We start from the raw sequence: 19,378 nt of genomic DNA, 5'->3' as shown, positions 1-19,378 counted from the left end.
ACAAAGTGCTGGATACAAAATACTCAAAAAAAAATAATCAGTAGCCCTCCTATATACAAGTGACAGACAGACAGAAACAAATAGGGAGAACACCTCTCACAATAACCTTAAATGACATCAAGTATCTTGAGTATCTCTAACCAAGCACGTGTACCAGAAGACAGAAAGATCTTACATGCTCATAGAAAGGAAGGATTAATATAGTAAAAATGGCCAGCCTATCAAAAGCAATCTATAGGTTCACTGCAATCCCCATCAAAACTTCAATACAATTGTTCACAGATTGAAAACACAATTTTCAGCTTCATAAGGAAAAATCCCAGGATAGCTAAAGCAACCCTGAATAATAAAGGAACCGCAGGAGGCATCACCATCACAGACATCAATGTGAAGTGCAGAGCTGAATAAAAACCACAGGGCACCGGCACAAAATCAGACTCATTGACCAATGGAATCAAACTGAAGGCCCAGACTTATATCCTCACACCTATGATACTGGTTTTTAATAAACAAGAAAGAAATATACACTAGAAAAAGATTATTCAACAAATGGTGCTGGTCAAACTAGAAGTCTGCTTGGAGAAGAACCCAAATATATCCTTATTTATCACCCGGAACAAACTTAACTCCAAACAAATCATAGACCTCAATATAAAACAGATACACTATACTGCATAGAAGAGAAAAGTGGAGAATAGCTTCGAACTCATTGTCACAGGAAAAGACTTTCAGAACAGAACACATCTAGCACAGGAACTAAGATCAACAATTAATTAATAAATGGAACAATTAATAAATGGAACCTCATGAAACTGAAGAGCTTCTGCATGACAAAGGATACCATCATTAGGACAAAGTGTCAGCCTACAGAATGGAGTAAGATTTTTACCAACTACACATCTGATAAAGGGCTAATATTCAAAATATATATAAAAAATTCAAAAACTGGATATCAATAAAATAACCCAATTAAAAATTTATAGATCTAAACAGAGAATTCTCAACAGAGGAATCTCAAATTGTTAAGAAACACATAAAGAAATGTCTAACTAACCTTAGTCATCAGGGAAATGTAAACCAAAACTACTCTGAGACCTTATCTTACACCTTATAATATCACTATGGAAAACGGCATGGTGGTTCCTCAGGAAGATGGGAATTGATCTACCACTAGATCCAGTTATGCCATTCTTAGTCATATACCCAAAAGTCGCTTCATCCACAGAGGCACTTGATCAACTGTTCACTGCTGCTCTATTAATAACAGCCATAAACTGGAAACAACCTAGATGACCCTCAACATTTGAACATGGAAAAGTCAAGCTGGTGCCTACATAGAGCCTTCATCCCTAAATTCTAGCATCTTTGCTACCAGAAGAGTTACTCTGCACACTACCAAAAGAGTGAACACCAATGCAGCCACAAACCCTTTGATCTACAACACTGTCCTGACTGGAACATATGCCAGTGCAATGGTGGCACAAACCTTGTGGGAGTAACCAACCACATCTGGTTTCACTTAAGGCCTACCCCACAATGTGGAACCCACACGTGTCAATGCTTTGGTGACCAAAAACCTGGGACTAGATATCCCAGAGAGCTAGGGCAAAGCCAAATACTACTATTATTCTAAAAGAACATAGCAATACAACAACTCCTAATGTCATTCTGCTATACTCATAGATCAGTATCTTGCTCAGCCATCATTAGGGAAGCTTCCTCCTGAAGTAGATGGGAAAAAACAAAGAGACTCAAGTCAGATGATATGCAGGGAGACAGAAAGACCTTGGAACACTCAGCCCTGAAGAGAATGTCTCCCTCAAATCCCTCCCCTCAGGGCTGAGGCAACCCTGTGGAAAAAGAGGAAAGAGTATAAGAGCCAGAGGGAATGGAAGACACCAAGGAAACAAGACTTTCTAAACACTACAGGACTAACACACATATGAACTCAGAGAGATGGAAGCCACAGGCACAAGGTTTGCACATGTCTTCGCCAGATAGGGTCATAGAAGTAAAAGCAGAAGTGGATACATGAGTGTTCTCGTCAGACGTGATCCAGAGTTGTGGGGGAAGAAGCATATGCTGAGGGAGAAGTTCTTCACAAGTGCCTGGAACCTTCCCATCCAAAACATTCCCAATTTACTCTACTGTACTGTCCCACCCTACATCATCTAGACCCTACCTTCTCAAACTGCATCATCAACCAATGTAGAGGCCACATAAAGGAATTAAAGGTAGCAAGACAAATGTGGCAATAGAAGGTTTCTGGATATGCAACAAAAATTATTTTAAAATCAAATTTGCAATGAATTTGGGGTGTTTCTGGCTATCACTGACTTGTGCTGCACTTGCAGCCTTGGTTCTGAACATGTGCCCTGAGCACATTGTAATGAATGCATGTGGAATCACAGCACACAGCACAAACCAACACTCAGACTCAAGACCAGTATTCACTATAAACTGCAGCTTTCACCGCCTACGCCATGTTTCTGCACTTGCAGACATGCAACAGTTCAATTAAAAAGCAAAGACTTCTTATATTTTTCTATTATCATTCCTCAGCAAGTAAGGATTTAGTCAACACTTGTTTGATTTTATTGTATTAGAATGCTTGATTTTTAAAACTGCTGTTAGAGATGCTGGCTTGAGTTTTATACAAGGTCATTGGATGAATTTTGGAATGGGATTGGACAGAATTTCCAACAGTTTTGGGAATGCCTCCAAACACACTGCTGCCATTTTGTACTGTGTGTTTATGCCCAGCAGCATTCTTGAGTTCCATGACTGTGAAACAAGATACTAATCAGCTCTGAGAATGGTTGAAGATGCTCTACAGATATTCGGTCAAGATTTGATTCTCTGTGTAAGGATAAAGAGCACACCATCTCATTAGTACTCAAAGTTGCTTCTCTTTAATAAATTACAAAGTGGTGAGTATGCTGAATAAGTGTTTCAAAATAAAACTCTCTAGGATTTATTATCAGTACACATTTAATTTGAATACAGATCATGTAAAAAGTTTTCTAACTAAATTGGGTCATGAGTACAATAAATTTAAGAATTGCTGGTCTAGATCAGGAGTCTACACCCTGGGCAACTGTATATCACGGTCCATACTTACATAGCCCTAAAGTACTTTTCCTACTTTTTCTCAGAGAACCAACTATACTATAATTATATATATGTTTGCTTCCATTTTGGTTTTGGAGGGGGGTTGTGGTTTGTATTGGTTTGGTTTGGGTTTTTTGTTTTGGTTTGGTTTGTCTTGTCTTGTTTTGAGTCAAGGTCTCACTCTCTAACCTAGGCTGGCCTAGAACTCAGTATATAATGATTCTGTGGAATAGTCCTTTTATACACTGTAAAGATTTGTCACTTAAATTGGTTTAATAAAATGCTGACTGGCCGGTAGCTAGGCACAAAGTATAGGTGGCACAACCAAACTAAGGATGCTGAGATGAAGAGGGGTGGAGTCAGAGGAGATGCCAGCAGACACAGGGGAAGCAGGACATGAAAAACTGAGGTAACAAGCCATGAATCATGTGGCAGAGGGTAGATAAAGAATATGGGCTAATTTAAAATGTAAGAGTCAGCTAGTAACAAGTCTGAGCTATCAGCCAAGCATTTACAATTAATATTAAGTTTCTCAGTGGTTATTTGGGAGCAGCTGCCAGCACAGGAAAACTCCACCTATACAATGATTCAAACAAAAACTAAAATATAAAAATACTAATAGTTAAGTTTAAATAGAGATTGGGGATTTTTTTTTTCATGAATCTAACCAGTTAAAGAAAAATTCCACATTGCTTTCATCAGTCTCAAAGGTGTTCAGGAAGAGATGCCTGAATTTGAACCCAAAAAAGCACGAATAAAGCTTGGGTATGGCAGAATTCTTGCCGGCTTGGCACCAGAGGGATAGCAAACAACACTACCACCTCCCATCCCCCTCACCCCCCACTAGCCATAAACCCCCAATGGGCCATACCTGGCTTAGATCCAGAGTTAGCACCCAGCCCTAGTCCATCCTTTGTGCTACAGGTACCTTTTGTCACCCTTTGCAAATCTTGTCCCATGGATATAAGGCCTATGTAAAACTTGGTTAAGGAAAACCCAGAAAACCATGGTACTTCATGAATCAGGTATTTGTACTTGACAGAGTATTTTTGGAAGCTTCATTCAGGTTGTTTTGAGCCTATGAAAATCTACTAACTAACGTGTAAATATATAGGAAAAAGTAAGAATGCTGAAGGGCTAAGGGAAAGTGCTTCAGTCCACCAGGCTAAGGAACCTTGTGACTGCTAAGGTTAAGTTCATTCTCAATGTGTCTCTGAGTCTTCATTTCATGGACCCGTGTGAACCCACACACCCAGGCCCACTTGGGGTTTGTAGGGCTGGAGTATAAATGAATCCAATGGGAGTACCTGAATTACCACTAGGAAGAGGAATAGGTCTGAGTGGTGGCTTTAGGTGCAAGGGGAAAAAAGACTAGGATGTTGTACACTTGTTGTCCTCAAAGTCCAAAGGCCCAATACATACTTACCCGCTATCAGAGCAAACGGTCAGAGCACAGCTGGTGTTCTGGCTATGAAACTCTCCGCAGAACCCCTTAAGTGTCCTGAGGGGTACAATGGAAGAAGAGCAGTCTGAGTTCTGAGGAGCTGTGCTGTCTTTGTTAGCCCAGAGCCTTTGAGGTCGGCAGTTACAGACTTTCCACCAACCCCACTCCAGCTCAGCAAACAGGCCTCAGGCTTTCCCCTGGAAAAGATGGGTGAAAACATGCTATAAACAAAACATACCTTAGTGACACAGGGACTTGAAGAGAATATATCTGATGAATGTACCACGGATCTAGATGCTGTAAGCTGTGAGGCTAACTCAAGAATTTATAGTAAGGACAGATCTAGATGCTGTAGCTAACTCAAGAATTTATAGTAAGGACAGATCTAGATGCTCTGGCTAACTCAAGAATTTATAGTAAGGACAGATCTAGATGCTGTAAGCTGTGAGGCTAACTCAGTCTATAATAAGGACAGATCTAGATGCTGTACGCTGTGAGGCTAACTCAGGAGTCTGTAAAAGGATGGGTCATGAGAACCCATCTCTGAAGTAGTACATTCTTTGAATGTGCTAAGAAATAGTGGATCCCTTAATATGAACCTCCCCATATACCAACCTAAACATTGTAAGCAAAAAAAAAAAAACAGGTCCTAATGGTATCTGTCTAAGAATAGCAATGCTAAAGAAGGAATTTCATGAATTTCATGTAACATTTGTCAAACACCTTCCATTCACGTAGAGTAAAAGATCACAGTACTTAAAATCTGGCAGGAAGTCTTCAAGACTCCAGATGTACAAGGTCAAGAACTTCGAGTTAAAATACAAACATGATACTCACAGAAATACCATCACCCCCTTCCACTCTTCTCCCCAGCCTTGCTCTGCATGAGTCCAAGCCTTGTGTCACGGCTCTTTAATCTGTGAAGAACAAGTATGGATGAGCTACCCTCAAACACAAAGGCCACTGTTTACAAATTCGAATAACAATTGATAGCCATGGACAGTATTTCCATTTACATCACATCTATCTTATTACTAAAGCAGGTGATCTCCCCGTGGAAGACTGAAGTGAGCATCTGTGTAAAGAACTGTCAAGAAGGACCATCAGCCAAGAGTCACTTACAGGGAAAACCTAGTACCTGGGAGATGCAAACCTTTTAGTTGAAGACAGAGGAGTCCCAAGACTTCACATGTGAAACTTCTCAAGAATCAATAAGAATAGATCCATAGAAATATTTCTCTGTTAGGGGTGATACTTCTTTCTGAAGACATTAACAAGATGGGAAAGGGAGAGGTCAAGGTTGAGGAGGTACCAATATAAACAGTTCTGTGACTCTTCAGAACCACTTCTGTGCAGTAGCAATACAATACCAGAGATTCCTATCTGTGCTCACCAGCCGGAGCCCCTTGAATTAGATTAGAGCAGACCTAGGTCATAGAGTCCACTGACATTCAGAGAAGCTTATCCTTATGTGTGTGTGCATAAACTATATAGACTGCCTACATAAATCTTGGCTACTTTAATGCCCAAGAACTTGAAGTCATTTCTATTGGCTCTTGTGGGAATTTGAAATACAAAACATTCTGATAAAATCATTTGCCACTATCAAGGAATATCCTCTAGAAAGCCACAGGCACCTCTCTAAAATAACCTATTGGATATTTGTTGCAGGCATGCCTTTCCAAAGATACCACAAAATCACAGCAAGTAACCTTGAAAAGAGTCTGGATGTCTGTTATTTGCCTCGGGAGCTAAGTATATGATGTGCCACTGTAAGGGAACAGATGAGACCCCTCGTCTCTCTTGAAAAAAGAAGAAATTGCGCCAGAGGAACTTTGCTATGAAATAAGCCTTGAAATCTGGCCTAAGATTGACAAGTCCTTCTGACTTACTCTGGGATTCTCTGTCAAGATCCAATATATATACATATATAGAGGTATAGAGATCTTCCTTATCCCATGAGTTTAATCTCTGATGGATCCTCTCAATTCCTCATTTTAAATCTAATCCAAGATTTGCCTAAATTTTCATTGTTATAAAATGATTATGATAATGCTCCCTTTATAATGCATACAGATGACAGTATCCCCTTCATAATGAATAGAGTTTTGATGAAGGTTTATTAACTCTGTTCTTGTAACATGAAAGAAGATATAGACAGAAGTAAGAGGCTATGCTTGCATTCCAGTGAATGTTTATTGACCAAAACAGTGGAGCATGATTGACTTACGGGCCCTGCTTTGCTAACCACTGATTTTAACTATTCTTACTTCTAAACTTAGACCTGTCTGGACAACAATGGGTCTAGTGTTTGCACGCATATGTGTATGGAAGAAGATTGATAGAGTTCTTAACTCCCGGACTATCAGCTACTCTGACACTCCCTGGTGTTATTAAATCTATGATGGGTTATTGACTATGCTTTTTATAATAGCATATACATGCAACTATGAAATTACAATATCATTAAAGATAAATGTTTTCAGTAATGTGGCAGATACAAGATTAACTCAAAAAAATCAGTAGTCCTCAGATATATATATATATATATATATATATATATATATATACCGAGAAACCAGAGAAACAGCACCCTTTACAAGAAGCGCAAATATAAAATATTTTAGGGTAACCCTAACTAAACAAGTAAGTGAAAGACCTGTATGACAAGAACTTTAAATCTCTGAAGAAAGATATTGAAGAAGATATCAGAAAATGGAAAGATCTTCCATGCTCTTAGATAGTTAGGAGCAACATACTAAAAATGGCAATCTTACCAAAAGCAATCTACAGATTCAATGTAATCCCCATCAAAATCCCAACACAATTCTTCACAGACCTTGAAAGAATAATACTCAACTTCAGATAGAAAAATAAAACACCCAGGATAGCTAAAACAATTCTGTACAATAAAGGAACTTCTGGAAGCATCGCCATCCCTGACTTCAAACTCTACTATAGAGCTTCAGTAATAAAAACAGCTTGGTATTGGCATAAAAACAGACAGGAATCAAATCAAGACCCTGATATTGATCCACACACCTATGAACACCTGATCTTTGACTAAGAAGCCAAAATGGTACAATGGAAAAAAGAAAGCATCTTTAACAAATGGTGCTGGGATAATGTTGATTGCTTTGGCGGGTTATTTAGTCTAGGGGTTTGTAACCCGCCTGGCAGTTCAGTTATTCCAGGGTCCCGGAGAGGCACTATCTGGAAGATAATGGGCTAAGAGAGAAGAATGAGGTTAAGCGGGGGTTCCTGTCAAAGCCTCAGTTTATTAGAGATGGGGTACAGCTTATATAGGGTAAGGAGTTTGGCTTGGGATGGGGGCGGGGCATGGAATCTTGCCGCATGGTCCATGGTGGTCACATGGTCCAGGAGGTTACCTTCGGTCAGGTCACGTAGGCCAGGAAGTCACGAGTTGACACACCTAGTTCTCTAGATAGTTTGGAATGTGGGGTGGGTTCCGCTAACAGATAGCTCTCCATTAACAGCCAATTTGGGTGTGGGGTAGGCTCTGTCAATAGAACGATTCTTAACACAATTATGGGTGTGGGGTTCTCTGCAGACTCCCCAGGGTGATGGTCCCTGTAACGATTTTAGGAGGATACGGCTCCTGACAGGATAACTGGTGCCAACATGTAGAAGAATCAGAATAGATCCATATCTATTGCCATGCACAAAATTCAAATCCAAGTGGTCAAGGACCCCAACATAAATCAAGTTACACTGAACCTAACAGAAGAGAAAGTGGGAAGTAGCCTTGAACACATTGGCACAGCAAAAACAATTCAAAGAGAGGGAAGAGATAATATGTGCGCAAAGGAGGTCAAGATCATGATGGAAAATCTAGAGAGACAGCTGAACCAAGCTGGTGGAATCTCATGAACTCTAGACCAACAGCTGTGGAGCCTCCATGGGACCGAACTAGGTCCTCCATATGTAGGAGACAGTGGTGTATCTTGGTCTATCTGAAGGGCCCCTGGTGCATGAGCTAGCTTGTTGGATCCCATTCCCTATGGTGGGATGCCATGCTCAGCCTTAATGCAGGGGAGAGGGGTTTGGTCCTGCCCCAACCTAATGTGCTAGACATAGAGAGCCCTTATCTGTTGGGAGGAGTAGATGGGGGGTGGGCTGGGGCAAGGTGAAAGAGAGTGGGAGGAGGGGTGGGATGGAGAACTGGTTGGAATGTAAAATGAAATTTTAAAAAATTGTTTTTCCAAATTTTCTTTAAAAGTTATATAACCTTAACTAAAGTTTTTATTATGTCATTTATTGCCATTTCAGAAGCCTAGCCTCACTGAATAAAAATGCTTTAGCATTTGTGGAAAATTAAATGCCTGAAGTCCCTTCACAGCTGTTCAATGCATTACATTTCTTAGTGCCACATAACAAAAATTTATTTCTTAAGCCCAGCATTTACTGAAAACAACATTACTACACTAAAATAGAAGTAGCCTTTTACAAAATTTTTTGATGTTATCAGTTTTTCTCATTTCTGCATCTGCAAACTTTCTGAGGTGTACTATTTTAATCTGAAGCACAGGTTCCATGAATCTGTCACGTTATTCCTCAGATAGTGAGCCACTGTGAACACCAACGGCAAGCCTGGTTCAAGCTGATTCCAATCAACTGTTACATCACTGTATGCCTTTCTAAATTCTTCCTTTAGAACATCTTTCAAAAGTTGTTTCAGAAGTGACATAAGGATCAATTTGTTCTTTACACAGAACACTTGATGCAAGATAACACGGTGTGATGGGACGCAGATTAGGGCAGAACCAGACATATGTGAGCAGCATTGCCCTCCTCACCAGTATTTCAGTGAAAAGACCAAGAAGGCAAGGCCTATCCTTGAATTCCACTAACATGTTAAGGGATATCATTGTGTGTCTACACGGTTTAACCACCTTCATCACACTAACATCATAGAACTGAGGTCCATGCATGGTATGTCATAGTGTCAGATGCCTAGCCCACATTAAATATCATCTCTGATCAGATATTCATAACTGTGTGTCTGGATGTGATATATAAAACTGAGATAGACAAACTGTTTCCCTGACTACTCCTTCAGCAATGTTGTATTACATATCCCAGCTTATGTGCGAATACTGGGTAAATACCAACAAAATAGATTTTGTGATAATTAATGACAAGTTAATTTATTGACCAGTTATATTATGTCAAATGCTATTCTTGGCATGTGCGTGTTTTATAAGGAAGCTCTTAGACTGTGACACCACATGAAAAGGAGAGTTTGTCCTTTGCTGTCTTTCCTACTCTTCATCATTAACTGATTCCTGGCCTAGAATGTTTCCTGCATTGTCTTTGTGGTATCATTACCTTCCGTTTCCTTAGAAACCACGGAGGAAACAGGATTTCTCCCAAGCACATCTAGACCAATGACTCATCATGCTCACCGTGCACTTAACAGTGTATATCACTTGGCTTAAAAAGAGCTAAGATCCAGATGTGGCTGCTCATAACTATAACCTAGCACTCAAGAGGTTGAAGCAGGATTGCCCAAGTTCCGGGCCAGCCTGAGCTATATGGTGACTCCCAAGATAGTATGGGCCATATAGTGAGTTCTAGGAATGGCTGAGTTATCAAGTAAAGCTTTAAAAAGAAAACATGAAAAATTGTAATTAGGGCTGGGTGGTAGTGGCAGATGCCTTTAATCCCAACACTTGGGAGGCAGAGGCAGGTGCATCTCTGTGAGTTCAAGGCCAGCCTGGTCTAGAGAACCAGTTACAGGACAGCTAGGGCTTGTTACACAGAGAAACCCTGTTTCAAAATAACTAATTAAAGAGATTTAAAAGTGTTTTAGAATGAAACTGATCAGGATATATGTACAGTAAATATATTGCAAATAAAAACAAAATTATTATTCATGATAAAATAGGAAAGGTTTTATTTTAGCAGCAAGTTCTTATCACTTTTAAAATATTGTGGTATCACTTGGTAAAACTTTTAACCCATGTTGTTAATGTATTAATTCTCATACATTGCTCCTTATAACTGTCTTCACTAGAAATTACCGATAAATTATGTAAGTAAGCATACAGATAGAGAAGTATCTCTTCAGTTTTCTTAACAAATTACTATGGTTTACATGCTCAAAGAGAAAGCAAGTTCCTTAAAAAAATACTGTGAATCAGCTACAGTACTGAAAACAGCCTGGTATTGACATAAGAACAGACAGGAGGACCAATGAAACCAAACAGAAGAGCCGGATATCAATCCACACATCTTCGAACAACTGATCTTTGATAAAGAAGCAAAAAATATCAAATGGAAAAAAGAAAGCATATTTAGCAAATGGTGCTAGCATAACTGGATATCAATATGTAGAAGAATGAAAATACACACATATCTATCACCATGCGCAAAACTCAAGCCCAAATGGATCAAAGTCCTCAACATAAAGCCAGCCACACGGAACCTTATAGAAGAGTGTAACACCCGATTCTGTATTACCCTCTCAGTACAGTCGTATTATAGTCGGGCAAGGGCCTGGAGATCGAAAGAACACACAAGAGACCTGGGTCTTTCGAAAGGAGGTCAGACAAAAGCCTTTATTCAACCTTGGGGAAATCCTTAAATACTTAGCTGCTACACAAAGAATTCCCCCCAGGCAGGTGGGAAATTGCCACACCCAAGATGGAGTAAACAATGCCCTACAGCTAATCACCAGGTGGGGCAGAGGGAGCACAGGTTCAAATGTAAATGCTGGCTGGCCAGAGACTGTCCTCAAGGTGAACCCCAGGAGCAGGGGTAAACCCAGGCCCTACAGAAGAGAAAATGGGAAGTACACTTGAATGCATTGGCACAGGGAACCACTTCCTAAATATAACCCCATATTATACAATTATACAGACACTGAGAGAAACAATTAATAAATGGGACCTCCTGAAACTGAAAAGCTTCTGTAAAGCAAAGGACATGGTCAACAAGACAAAATGACAGCCTACAGAATAGGAAAAGACCTTCACTAACCCCACATCAGACATCTGATCTCCAAAATATACAAAGAACTCAAGAAATTGGACACCAAAAGATCACATAATCCAATAAAAAAAATGGAGTACAGACATGAACAGAGAAATCTAAAATGGCTGAAAAACACTTAAGGAAATGTTCAACATCCTTAGTCATCAGAGAAATGCAAATCAAAACAACTCTGAGATTCCATCTTACACCTGTAAGAATGGCCAAGATCAACAACACTGACGACAACTTATGCTGGAGAGGTTGTGGGGAAAAGGGAACACTTCTTCATTGCTGGTGGGACTGCAAGCTGGTACAACCCCTTTGGATGTCAGTGTGGTGGTGATTTCTCAGAAAATTAGGAAACAATCTTCTTCAAGACCCAGTAATACCACTTTTGGGTATATATCCAAAGGATGCTCAATCGTGCCACAAGGACATGTGCTCAACTATGTTCATAGCAGCTTTGTTAGTCATAGCCAGAATCTGGAAGCAACCTAAATGCCCCTCGACTGGAGAATGGATAAGGAAAATGTGCTATATTTACACAATGGAGTACTACACAGCAGAAAAAAATAACAACAGCTTGAATTTTGCAGGAAAATGGATGAAGCTAGAAAACATTATTTTGAGTGAGGTAACCCAGACCCAGAATGACAATTATCACTTGTATTCACTCACTCATGGGTGATTTTTAAACATAAAGCAAAGAAAACCAACCTAACCACAAACCCAGAGAACTTAGACAACAATGTGGATACTAAGAGAGACTTACATAGATCTAACCTACATGGGAAGTAGAAAGTAGAAAAAGACAAGATCTCTTGAGTAAATTGGGAGCATGGGGACCTTGTGGGAGGATTGAAGGGGGGAGGGGAGAGGCATGGAGGGGAGCAGAGAAAAATGTAGAGCTCAATAAATATCAATAAGAAAAAGAACAGATGGCAGCAGACTGTCGGCTAGCATCCACAAAACCCTAGGTCCCATCTCTGCCACTGTATAGAGCACACATGGCAACATATGCCAGCAATCTAAGCACTCTGGAGTTACAAACGGAAGGACCCAAAGTTCAGTCATTCTCAGACACAAAGTAGGCCGACTTTGTTCCTCAAAGATCCGAGAAAACACTGGGTAACTCAGAAATGATGTAATTAATAAAAAATTTTCTAATACCTGTTTATAAAAAAATACTGGGGGCTGGAGAGATGGCTCAGAGGTTAAGATCATTGCCTGCTCTTCCAAAGGTCCTGAGTTCAATTCCCAGCAACCACATGGTGGCTCACAACCATCTCTAATGGGGTCTGGTGCCCTCTTCTGGCCTGCAGGCATACACACAGACAGAATATTGTATACATAATAAATAAATAAATAAATTTACTGTGAATCTTGCAAACAATCACAAAATGTTAATTAGTCAATTAAAAAACATACCTTGATGCGCTGTGATTGCTTTTATAAGTGCTGCAAAACTGAAGTTTACTAACTAAACTCATAGCACTAAGATGACATCTATATTCAATTCAATTTTGGCTAATATGTTAAACTCTAAGTAAGAAAGAAACTCTGTACAAAAAAGTTTTAGCACATTTTCAAAAATAACTATAGAAATTGTGCTACAGTTTAAAATAAGACTACTTAAAATAGGGGTTGTAAGTTCTTCTAGTCTTCACTGAGGCAGATTTAATATTGACAGCAGAATTGTTTTCGGTCCATGTACCCTACTGAATTCCAATTGCACGCAGTTTTCCAGGAAGGCGATGGATGCCATTTAGGTTCGTGAGACCTCACTGGTTGAAGCACCAGCCAATGTTGTTATGGAGGTGACTGCAGCTCTTCACAGACTGACAAGCAGGGCGGCACCCATCATTATCAACATCTGAGTGCTGAAAGGCATTGTATTCTGGTTATCATCTTCCCTGAAGCTCCGAAATGCATCACCTGCATAAAATGGATTATTTTCAAAAAAAGATGAATTCAGAGAATTTTTATTTCAATCATTACCATCCAATTATACAGAAATACTGAATCCAGAAACAGAATCGATTGTTTTTTCCACTATTTGTCCTGTGAAAATCTCTCTCACACAATGTGCCAAACCTTGTGAAGCCTTGACGGTATCTTTAAGTACACAGACTAACCAGCATGGAAGCTTGGCTATAGAAAAATCAGATTACGGTACATGTACCTGCAATACCTGAAAGTGATCTGAACGGTGACTGATAATTTAAAAAAAAAAATAAAACAACTTACACACTATGTTTTCTTTTTATTACATAATGGGGTTTGGGCATTCTTTTTACTTTTTTATGGGTATAATTGTTTGGCCTGCATATGTGTCTGTGCACCACATGCAAGGAGTGCTCATAGGGGCTAGAGAGTATGTTGGATCCCCTGGAACTGGAATAGCAGACAGTTGTGAGCCCCAAGTGAGTGCTGCGCTTTGAACCTGTTCCTCTGGAAGGATGGCAAATATTCTTAACCAGTGACTCATCTCTTCACCACTTCATGGTAGATTTTCATTTTAGAAAGACAATTATGGATGAAGGTGAAGCATTTACCCTTGAGAATATTAGATTTGTAATTGCAACATAATTTCCTTTCATTTGGAGATATAATGTTCCTGTAGCATGCCTAGGGTGCTCATGAAAATTCTGATGTACTATTGAGTTGTGCTGTCCCCCATGGTTCTTCACATCTGTGTAGACTGATTATTTTTAAGGAGCTTACACTAAACACTGCATGACTATCATGCCTGATATTCACCAGATCCTTAAAGGATTAAATTTCTTGGCTGAGACAGTCCAGCTAATAATTAAATTGCATGCTCAGGAACTATATTTTGTTTTGTACAGTTACATGAAGTTAAAGGTTCTTATCGGACTCATACCTACATTTAACCTACATGAAATTTTTGATTAATATGTTCAGTGAAAAGAAAAGCTATATGAAGTATCTAGAAAGCCAAGATCTGACTTACACATTGATCTCTAATCTACTGTCATCGGCTGTATGTCATCACCATATGTCCTGTGTTATGGCTATCTTTACGTAATACCGGGCAAGGGATAGCTCAATTTTTTGTGTCATTTTAGTAATTAAAATCTTACCCATATTTCCTGAATATTGTCCTAAATGTATTTTTAAAAATTGTGTTTCATCCTCGAGCCAAAAATTATCATATAAAGCATAAGCCAAGGTGTCGTCCTCGGACTCCAGGGCCACATGAAACACAAAAATGGAATCTTTCTGGTTTACTATGTAAAAAATCTTTTTCGGTCCTAGCCAAAATTCTCCTGTAAAAGAAATGCTTTGTTTTAAGACATTTAGTTGAAATGGGAGAACAATCTTTTGTTTGTGAATGTTGATGCCATTCAGCGTCTTTATAACTAAGGAGATGCATCCATAACCAGGACTCTGGACAGGCGTGGCCCAGCTCATCCATCAGCTGTTATTTAACTTTGCTATGGGACAATGGTCTGTGCCCTGTCACTTGCATTTTAAATAAATGCTGATCGGCCAGTAATCAGGCAGGAATTAGAGTGGGGCAATGAGAATTCTGTAAAGAGGAAAGCTTCGATCTGAAGCCATCACCCAGACACAGAGCAAGCAACATGTGACTGCCATGCCGAAAAAGGTAGCAAGCCACATGGCTAACACAGACAAGAATTATGGGCTAATATAAGTTATAAGAGTTAATAAGAAGCCTGAGCTAATAGGCCAATCAGTTTATAATTAATGTAGACCTCTGTGTATTTCTTTGGGACTGAACGACTGCAAAGAAGCCTCTGTCAACAGAAATCTCAGCCCACATCACCTACTTATTTTGTTAATTCATTAACCTGAACAGAACCAAACAAACTGCTCCATTTCTATCGCCCCAAATTCAACTTAAAAGTGTACTTAAAGACTAAATTAAAAGTCAAGATTTACCTTTACGGCATGTCAACAAAAAACTTGTTGAAGTCTTACGTCAACTAACAAATGATGCGACCCAGTGAAAGTAGGAGTTTTAATCTCAACTCAGCTGCTCCTTAAGAAACATTTCCTTCAACTACTGAACCATACCTGGATTAAGGAAGAAATTAAGAAAGAAATTAAAGTCTTCCTGGAATTCAATGAAAATAAAGAAACAACATACTTAAACTTATGGGACATTATGAAAGTAGTCCTAAGAGGAAAGTTCATAGCACTAAGTGCCCACTTAAAGAAAACAGAGAAAGCACACATTGGAGACTTAACAGCCCACCTGAAAGCTCTAGAAAAAAAAGAAGCAGACTCACCTAGGAGGAGTAGAAGACTGGAAATAATCAAACTGAGGGCTGAAATCAACAAAATAGAAACACAGAAAACAATACAAAGAATCAATGAAACAAAAAGCTGGTTCCTGGAGAAAATCGACAAGATTGACAAACCCCTATCCAAACTAGTCAAACGGCAGAGAGAGAACACGCAAATTAATAAGATCAGAAATGAAAAGGGGGACATAACCACAGACACAGAGGAAATTCAGAGAATCATTAGATCTTACTACAAAAGCCTATATGCCACAAAACTGGAAAATGTAAAGGAAATGGACACTTTTTTATTTATTTTTTTTAACAATGTATTTTATTTTCTTCCTCCTTTATTTTTTAAGTAAAGGAAATCATAGGGTGGCCCCAGAGGTCCCTTGGGTAAAATTACAATCTGATACGGTAAAACCATGGGCCACAGGGCTACACAAAGGAGTGAAGGCATGTCTTTACAGTAAATAATAGGGTTTCTGGTGAGATTCCTAGAAAATTGCGGGAGAAGAGAGGCTACATGTGCTCAGGCCTTAAGCATGACTCTGTGACTTTTACGGTTCTTACTTGAGACATCTCTCTGTAATAGGAACATTGTCTCCATGCCACGGACTCCACAGAAAACATTAGTTGTGCTGGAACCCTTGACACTGAGCTGGTGACGGCCTTCAACAGAATCCCATGTTCCCCCCTCTTTCTCTATGGTGTCTCCTGTGAAATCTTCCTCAGACAGACCATCCTGAGCAACCTCATTCATTCCAGCTGCAGCAGGGTGCTCCGTGGGATGACGGTGCTGTGACGTGTGCAGTCCTCTCATTTGTCGGGTGTGTAAGCTGTGACTGCTGCTTTCCTGGGCATGAGCCTCTCAGTGTCCGACAATGCTGGCTCACACTCATCGAAGAACATGACTAGGAGATAGCTGAGACAGCACTTCAGCAAAGACTCAGCCTCCAGCTGAGGCTGAAGCCCTGGGATTTCTTTTTTTTTTTAATTTATTTATTTATTAAGGATTTCTGCCTTTTCCCCGCACCCACTTCCCATTTCCCTCCCTCTCCCCCGATCAAGTTCCCCTCCCTCATCTGCTCGAAGAGCAATCAGGGTTCCCTGACCTGTGGGAAGCCCAAGGACCGCCCACCTCTATCCAGGTCTTGTAAGTTGAGCATCCACACTGCCTAGGCTCCCCCAAAGCCAGTACGTGCAGTAGGATCAAAAACCAACTGCGATTGTTGTTGAGTTCTCAGTATTCCTCATTGTCCGCTATGTTCAGCTAGTCCGGATTTATCCCATGCTTTTTCAGACCTAGGCCAGCTGGCCTTGGTGAGTTCCCGATAGAACATCCCCATTGTCTCAGTGTGTGGGTGCACCGCTCGTGGTCCTGAGTTCCTTGCTCGTGCTCCCTCTCCTTCTGCTCCTGATTTGGACCATGAGATTTCTGTCCGGTGCTCCCATGTGGGTCTCTGTCTCTGTCTCCTTTCATCTCCTGATGAAGGTTAATATTCATGAGGATGCCTATGTGTTTGTCTTTGGATTCACCTTCTTATTTAGCTTCTCTAGGAACATGAATTATAAGCTCAATGTCCTTTATTTATGGCTAGAAACCAAATACGAGTGAGTACATCCCATGTTCCTCTTTTTGGGTCTGGCTACCTCACTCAGGATAGTGTTTTCTATTTCCATCCATTTGTATGCAAAATTCAAGAAGTCCTTGTTTTTTACTGCTGAGTAATACTCTAATATGTATATATTCCATACTTTTTTCATCCATTCTTCCATTGAAGGGCATCTAGGTTGTTTCCAGGTTCTGGCTATTACAAACAATGCTGCCATGAACATAGTTGAGCATATACTTTTGTTGTATGATAGGGCCTCTCTTGGGTATATTCCCAAGAGTGGTATTGCTGGATCCAGGGGTAGGTTGATCCCGAATTTCCTGAGAAACCGCCATACTGCTTTCCAAAGTGGTTGCACAAGTTTGGATTCCCACCAGCAATGGGTGAGTGTACCCCTTTCTCCACAACCTCTCCAGCAAAGGCTATCATTGGTGTTTTTTATTATAGCCATTCTGACAGGTGTAAGATGGTATCTTAAAGTTGTCTTGATTTGCATTTCCCTGATTGCTAAGGAAGTTGAGCATGACCTTAAGTGTCTTTTGGCCATTTTTAGTTCTTCTGTTGAGAATTCTCTGTTCAGCTCAATGCCCCATTTTATAATTGGGTTGATTAGCCTTTTACGGTCTAGTTTCTTGATTTCTTTATATATTTTGGAGATCAGACCTTTGTCAGTTGCGGGGTTGGTGAAAATCTTCTCCCAGTAAGTGGGTTGCCTTTTTGTCTTAGTAACAGTGTCCTTTGCTTTACAGAAGCTTCTCAGCCTCAGGAGGTCCCATTTATTCAATGATGCCCTTAGTGTCTGTGCTGCTGGGGTTATACGTAGGAAGTGGTCTCCTGTGCCCATGTGCTGTAGAGTACTTCCCACTTTCTCTTCTATCAGGTTCAGTGTGTTCGGACTGATATTGAGGTCTTTAATCCATTTGGATTTGAGTTTTGTACATGGTGATAGATATGGATCTATTTTCATTCTTCTACAGATTGACATCCAGTTTTGCCAGCACAATTTGTTGAAGATGCTCTCTTTTTTCCATTGTTGGAGAATTGTTGGACACTTTTTTAGATAAATACCATATACCAAAGTTAAACCAGGACCAGGTGAACAATCTAAATAGACCTGTTAGTCGCGAAGAATTAGAAGAGGTTATCAAAAACTTCCCTACGAAAAAAAAGCCCAGGACAAGATGGTTTCAATGCAGAATTCTACCAGAACTTCCAAGAAGACCTAATACCTATACTCCTTAATGTATTTCACAATATAGAAACAGAAGAGGCATTGCCAAATTCCTTTTATGAAGCTACAATTACTCTGCTACCAAAACCGCACAAAGACTCAACCAAGAAAGAGAATTATAGACCAATCTCACTCATGAACATCAATGCAAAAATCCTCAACAAAATACTGGCAAACCGAATCCAAGAACACATTAGAAAAATTATCCATTATGATCAAGTAGGCTTCATCCCAGGGATGCAGGGCTGGTTCACCATACGAAAATCTATCAATGTAATCCATCACATAAATAAACTGAAAGAAAAAAAAAACATATGATCATTTCATTAGATGCTGAAAAAGCATTTGACAAAATTCAACATCCCTTTATGATAAAAGTATTGGAGAGATTAGGGATACAAGGGTCATACATAAATATAATAAAAGCTATATACAGCAAGCCGACAGCTAACATCAAATTAAATGGAGAGAAACTCAAAGCCATCCCACTAACTCAGAAACACGACAAGGCTGTCCACTCTCGCCATACCTCTTCAATATAGTGCTTGAAGTTCTAGCAATAGCAATAAGACAACATAAGGGGATCAAGGGGATTCGTATTGGAAAGGAAGAAGTGAAACTTTCGTTATTTGCAGATGATATGATAGTGTACATAAGCGACCCCAAAAAACTCCACCAAAGAACTTTTACAGTTGATAAACACCTT

General features: G+C 39.8%; 1 protein-coding gene across 1 annotated transcript in view; it reads right to left on the bottom strand.

Annotated features, from left to right (window-relative positions):
* Positions 1-19,378, bottom strand: part of Angptl5 (angiopoietin like 5) — a 54,377-nt gene that overhangs the window by 20,779 nt on the left and 14,220 nt on the right. Inside the window, 5 exon segments of the mRNA XM_041656766.1 lie at positions 4,538-4,752; positions 5,393-5,472; positions 12,980-13,427; positions 13,430-13,486; positions 14,656-14,841. Of these exon segments, the coding sequence (XP_041512700.1) occupies positions 13,180-13,427; positions 13,430-13,486; positions 14,656-14,841 (491 nt within the window). The 3' untranslated portion in view covers positions 4,538-4,752; positions 5,393-5,472; positions 12,980-13,179.

Source organism: Microtus oregoni, unplaced genomic scaffold (genome assembly GCF_018167655.1).
Source record: "Microtus oregoni isolate MIOR12 unplaced genomic scaffold, Mior012 000008F_ref0000371, whole genome shotgun sequence".
In the NCBI taxonomy this organism is placed as follows: Eukaryota; Metazoa; Chordata; class Mammalia; order Rodentia; family Cricetidae; genus Microtus; species Microtus oregoni.
The sequence above is the reverse complement of the archived record's forward strand: the minus strand, read 5'-3'. Positions and strand labels throughout refer to the sequence as shown.